This window comes from Tachyglossus aculeatus, chromosome 10 (assembly GCF_015852505.1).
Source record: "Tachyglossus aculeatus isolate mTacAcu1 chromosome 10, mTacAcu1.pri, whole genome shotgun sequence".
NCBI classification, from domain to species: Eukaryota; Metazoa; Chordata; class Mammalia; order Monotremata; family Tachyglossidae; genus Tachyglossus; species Tachyglossus aculeatus.
This window is the reverse complement of record NC_052075.1, coordinates 6,081,448-6,087,816: the sequence shown is the minus strand read 5'-3', so window position 1 is coordinate 6,087,816 and position 6,369 is coordinate 6,081,448. Positions and strand designations below refer to the sequence as shown.

General features: G+C 51.2%; 1 protein-coding gene across 1 annotated transcript; it reads left to right on the top strand.

Annotated features, from left to right (window-relative positions):
* Positions 1 to 4,118: 4,118 nt before the first annotated feature.
* DIRAS3 (DIRAS family GTPase 3) lies at positions 4,119 to 5,537 on the top strand. The gene has a single exon (XM_038752972.1). It carries the CDS (start codon positions 4,134 to 4,136, stop codon positions 4,728 to 4,730), a length of 597 nt encoding a protein of 198 aa, XP_038608900.1. The 5' UTR covers positions 4,119 to 4,133; the 3' UTR covers positions 4,731 to 5,537.
* The last annotated feature ends 832 nt before the right edge of the window (positions 5,538 to 6,369 follow it).

Here is a 6,369-nt window from a genome sequence, read left to right as displayed (position 1 = left end):
TTGTGGGCAGGGAATGTGTGTACCAACTCTGTTATATTGCACTCTCCCAAGTGCTTAGTACAGTGCTGTACACACAGTAAGCGCTCAATAAACATGATTGATTGTGCTGCCAAATAGCCTAATTCTGGGCTTCCAATATAAAATTTTCCTTATACGTATAGTTTCCCTGCTGCAAGCTAATACAATGACTGTTTAATTTAGACTTATCACCCTGTAACTTCTGGCTAATTCAGTGAAATCAATTTACAATCATCTTCATGTCTTTTTTGGGTGAGTGCCTCTAGTATGCATTCCTCTGCTTACACAGATTCTTTTTTTATGGTATTTAAGCACTCACTATGTGTCAAACCCTGTTCTAACCATGTTGGGGGGAGATATAAGTGAATTGGGTTCCACACAGTCCCTGTCCTGCACAAGGCTCACAGTCTAAATAGGAGGAAGAACAGGAGAACTGAGAAACAGAGAAGTTAAATGACAACAAAGAGAGACAATCCCGGCCCACAACGGGCTCACCATCTAGAAGGGGGGAGACAGACATCAAAAAACAAGTAAACAGGAATAATTTCATCAGGTCTCTTGTCGCATGGTTGCAGAGAATACATTGAAAAGGACCCTGTCAATTACCCTCCCCCCATTTTACTTCACTGGTAGTGGGGAAGGTCTCCAAGAGGACACCCTCCATTCTGACCCAGTTAACCATTGTTATCATGAGGTAGTCTTAGCACCTTAGTGCCTTTTTCAGGTCAGCCAAATCTGCTTAGTCCTACTCATTTTTATAGTGTACTCTCCCAAGTGCTTAGTACAGTGCTCTGCACACAGTAAGCACTCAATAAATATGATTGAATGAGGAGAAGCCAGTTCCACTGATTGGTATCAAATGCTTCAGTAAGGTTGCTGAAAGCTGTGCAGTTGTCTTGGTGCCGTTCTTTGCATTTTTCCTATATCTGATGATTTCAATGGTAGTTAAGTGCTTACTATGTGCCAAGTACTGTACTAAGCATTGGGGTAGATACAAGTTCATCAGGTTGGACACAGCCCCTGTCTCACATGAGGCTCTTATTTTAAAGATGTGCAGCAAAGATGGTGTTCCTTTTTGTCTGACAGAAACCCTCCCCTTCAATCAACCAATGGTATTTATTGAGCCCTTTCTGTGTGCAGAACACTGTAGTAAGCACTGAGGAGTGTACAAGTAGACATGATCCCTCCTCAAGCATCTTTCAATCTAGTCAGGGAATTATTATCAAGTGCTGTCAAGTCATTCCTGATTCAAAGCGACTCCATGGATATACTTTCCCCAGAATGTCCTGTCCTCTGCCATAATCCGCAACTTTTCTAATGGTTTTTCCGTTATCGCTGTTTTTTTTTTAGGTCTTTATCCATCTAGCTGCTGGTCTGCCTCTTCCATGTTTTCCCTGGACTTTTCCTAGCATTAGTGTCTTCTCCAGAGAATCAGTCCTACTGATTATGTGTCCAAAATATGCTGATCTAAGTCATTTGGCCTTCCAAAGTAGCCTTCCCCCACTTCCAAAATGGGGGAATACAGACTTTTAAAATACAATGCAGGTAGAGGAAGCAAGGGAGTAAATGGATAAGTATACATGTGTTCCACCTTGGGGGAAGTATCTAAGTCCTTAGGGGTTACCGGCTAAGGACTTCCAGTCCTTAGCTTCAAAGCCTTTTTGAAGTCACATATCCTCCTCCCAGAGGCCTTTCCTGATTGATTTTTTTCATCTCCTATCCCATCTGCCACTTCAGCATTTATGTACACCTTTTCATGGTATTCATTAAGCACTTATTATGTAACCAGTCACTGTACTAAGTGTTAAGTTGGATACAATTTAGTAGGTAGGACACAGTCTCTGTCCCAAACAGGGTTCGCAGTTTTGGAATCGCCATTTTACAGATTTGGCAACTGAGGCACAGAGATGTTAGGTGACTTACCCAGGATCACCCAGCAGACAAGTGGTGGAACTTTGGGGGAAAAGGGCCCAGGTCTTTCTGACTCTCAAACCTGAGCTCTAGTCATTAGGCCCCCAACTGCTTCTCTAAGCACTTAAGCTCCACAGGGGGTTGTGACTACTTATGTAACCATCCTATGGGCTTTATTATTTCCTCCCCTCCGTGGCTTATTATTTTGGCCTCTGTCTCTGCTGCTGGACTGTAAGCTCCTGAAGGCAGGGATGATGTTTTCTTGATTGTTTCAGGCTCTCCCGGGAGCTTAGTAAGGGGTTCTTGGATCCGGGAAGGTTGTCAAGGTGATAATCATAATGATGGCATTACTATGTGCAAAGCACTGTTCTAAGCGCTGGAGAGGCTACAAGGTGATCAGGTTGTCCCGCGTGGGGCTCACAGTCTTAATCCCCATTTTACAGATGAGGTAACCGAGGCCCAGAGAAGTTAAAAGTGACTTGCCCAAAGTCACACAGCTGACAAGTGGCTACGGGATTGACCGATTTCAGGGGGCCCCTCTTTCCAAAGAAGCAGCTGACCTGGGGCCCATGTTGGACAGAGCTTGGGGGAGGCCCAGGATGGATTTCATTCATTCATTCATATTTATTGAGCGCTTACTGTGTGCAGACCACTGTACTAAGCGCTTGGGAAGTACAAGTGGGCAACATAAAGAGACGGTCCTTACCCAACAACGGGCTCACAGTCTAGAAGGGGGAGACGGCCAACAAAACAAAACATGGAGACAGGTGTCAAAATTTGAGGGTGTCACTGTGTGTGTGTATTTTCCTCGGAGGGGAGAAGGAGAGGCCAGCCCCTGCGCAGCCCTGCTCCTTTAACATCATCCCCATCCTCCTCCTCCTCCTCCTCCTTCTCCCGCCCCCCGCCTCGTCCTACCTCATGAATGGGATGCTCCACTACGCGAAAACCTTGAATGAAAAATAGGGTGGCGGCGGAGGGCTGGGGGGAGGGGAGTCGCATCCCGGTGGCCGCCCCCGCTTTTCCAGCCGGGATTTGGATTTTCCCGGGCCGACTCGGGTAAGGCAGGGACAGGGCCCAGACCAGCTCGGGGGCTGCCAAGGCCGGACCAGGTAAAGGACATCGCGGGGGTGGGAGTCGAGGATGGAGGATTGGGGGCGGGGGGACGGGATCTCCTGGCTCCGGGGGCGGCCAGGCCTGGGAAGCTGCTGTGGGTGGGTGGAAAGGAAGGAAGGAAAGGAGGGATGGAGGCCCCTAGTCCACAGTCCCTTCCCCCCTATCCGGGCAAGGGCTCCCTGGCCCGGAGAGACCCTCCCCTATTCCCAGCCTCTCCTGTCCATCCCCTCTCCAGGCAATCTGGGTGGTGTGGGGGGGGATGTGGCCTGGTCTGGAGGGGTGGGTTTTCCTCCTGTTGCTTCTGAAATCCCGGGGAGGAGAGCAGGAAAATAAGGCTTCGAGAGAGGGAGGAGAGGGAGGCAGCCCAGAACAAAAGGACAGTCGGGGGCTCTTGGTGGCCGCGCCCCCGCCCTTGCCACCGCCTCCCTCCCTCCCTTCCTTCCTTCCTTCCTTCCTTCTCCCTCTCCATCCTCCCCTTCTCCCCGCCCCTTTTCCCGGGCTGCTGCTGCTGCGGGTGGAAGACGCGGAAAGGCTGACCGGACCAGGTGATGGGAAAGGGGGAGACCCCTGGGAGGGAGGAGAAGACCCCGGCCCCCCCGCAAGGAAGCTCCGGTCGGGCCTGGGAACCAGCCTGGGTTCTCTCCCTCTCCCCCCCGCCCCCACCACCTCTGCCCCTTCTTCTTCTCCTCCAACCCCCCCCCCCCCCCGTCGTTTTCCCCCTCCCCTTCGGGTACCAGGAGAGGGGAGGGGGACATCCCCATCCTCTCTTCCAGGCGGGGGTTGTGGACAGATGATTATTGTCGTGTGGGACCTTCCCAAGCGCTCAGTACAGTGCTCAGCATGCAGGAAGCGCTCCATAAATATGGTCGAATAAATGGATGAATAAGGGGAGGGGGGTGAGGGGCGTCGGGTCTGGTCCTCCCCTTTGGCCAAGTTGGGATTGTGAATCCTGTGCCCCTGTCACCGTCTCGACCATCCCCATCTGGTCCTTTCTCCAGGGTCCCCATGGCCAGGTGAGGCCTGAAAGCTTCTGGGAATTCCCTCCCTGCCCCCCACCCCTCACCCCACCCCCCGACTCGGATCCCAGCAAGATGCCCGAGCAGAGCAACGACTACCGGGTGGTGGTATTCGGGGCGGCCGGAGTGGGCAAGAGCTCGCTGGTCCTGCGGTTCGTGCGGGGCACTTTCCGGGAGACCTACATCCCCACCATCGAAGACACCTACCGCCAGGTGATCAGCTGCGACAAGAACATCTGCACCCTGCAGATCACCGACACCACCGGTAGCCACCAGTTCCCGGCCATGCAGCGCCTGTCCATCTCCAAGGGCCACGCCTTCATCCTGGTCTACTCGGTCACCAGCAAGCAGTCCCTGGAGGAGCTGCAGCCCATCTACGAGCAGATCTGCCAGATCAAGGGGGACGTGCACAAGATCCCCATCATGCTGGTGGGCAACAAGAGCGACGAGAGCCAGAGGGAGCTGGCCGCCGGGGAGGGCGAGGCCTTGGCCGCCCGGTGGAACTGCTCCTTCATGGAGACCTCGGCCAAGATGAACTACAACGTGCAAGAGCTCTTCCAGGAACTGTTGAACCTGGAGAAGAGGAGGGCCGTGTGCCTACAGGTCGATGGCAAGAAAGCCAAGCAGCAGAAAAAGAAGGATAAGCTCAAAGGCAAGTGCTCGGTCATGTAATCCGTGCCCTGCCCCCCGACGACCTCCTTCCCTCCCCATCCACCCCAAGAGGGGCTAGTTTGGGATGGGGTGGGGGAGTCTCCCCTCCTGGACCTGCTGCTTGGTGACATAAGAGTCTGGACTTCTCCCTTGGGAAAGTTTCCCCCGGCTCATCCCGGGGAGAAGTCTCGGCTCGGGCCTCTGGCTGGAAAAACGGACCGGAGAGAGATGCCCCTTAGAGGCTCCGAGGTAATCGCTTCTCTTTGGGGGAAGGGAGACCAAGATGCGATCACGTCATTCAATATTTACTTGAAGAGGAAAAAAGTTTGTTGCATGTTTTGGGGTTTTTTTTTCTGTTTTTTTTTAATTTTTTTTTTTACAAAGGACACTAGAAAAACCACAGCGGTCAGTATTAACCATGTCCAAGTATTATAACTTTTGAACCAAACGTTTACAAAAGAATCCAACCGTCGGATTGTTGGTCGAAAGATGTCACCGCCGTGTCTGGGGCTCCCCACGAATGTATATGGTTTTTAAGTATTCTCATCTTGTGTTGGCCTAGAGAAATCATATTTTGCCTAGAGCGTGTATATATATATATATATATATATTTATTTAAGAAAAGTGCTTTCAGAACAAACCTCTGAAAAAGGCCCCGTGAGTTAGGATGACAACAGTCCGGCCTTTCAGTCAATGCGGACCTGGGGACCGGGATGACGATGAGACTCGCTAGCCGTTTCAGAAATAAAAGTTTAAACCTTTCACGTGTGTATCATCCAGCAGCTTCTGAGAAATTTTAAAGTTGTGACTTATTAAAGTTATTCCTGCATGTAAGAGATGGGTTCATATCTGTTTTCTCTTGGTTATCAGATGTTCTTTTCCAGTGAAATAGACTCTGGAGTTGTCCTGCTCAGATGTGCCACCATCGATGGTGAGACTATCCATGAGGGGGAGTTTTGAGAGAGAATCTCTTCCACTCTGTCCATGAAGATAGCCATGGACTTTTTTCCATCCCCTTCCTCTCCCCGGCTCCCCACCACCACCACCACCACTATTTAGGTGAGTGGTGTTTGGACACCAGGGGTTGTCAGGGGAAAGTATGTCCTACCACCGGCAAGGCACGATCTGGTTAATGCTCCGGGTGGTTCTGGTTAATGGTGCCTTGACCCAATATCACCCCTAAAAATGTGGCTTTTCCATCGACGGCATGTATTGGCAAGTGTTCTGTGGAGAGGAATGTGGCGGGACTGGCATTCAGCAGAGGGCCACGTGGGCATCCTTAACCCAGAACTGGCGGTCGTCTGGATGGCGTGTGTAGATGCGACAGCTAGACCTGTGGGCACACGTCCTTCCTTCCACCCTGTTGTCCTTTCCTGTGTTGATGTGTTTCCTCTGGAGAACCAAACCGGAGGCCCAAAAGGAACACTTAACTTTGGGCACAGAACCTTTCCTTTGCCCCAAATGGCCACCTGCATCCCTGCTCTTCTTGCCACCGTTGCTCTGGCCTTACTCAGTCTTGGTGAGGCAGTGGAACATATCGGGGCCAGGCTGGTGCCTTTTGAAGGTATTTAAACCTCAGTCTATTGGCTCCTTCTAAGCACTAAAAGAGACTGATTCCTTTATTGAACCTGATCAGCGGGCCTCCATACTGCAACAGTTA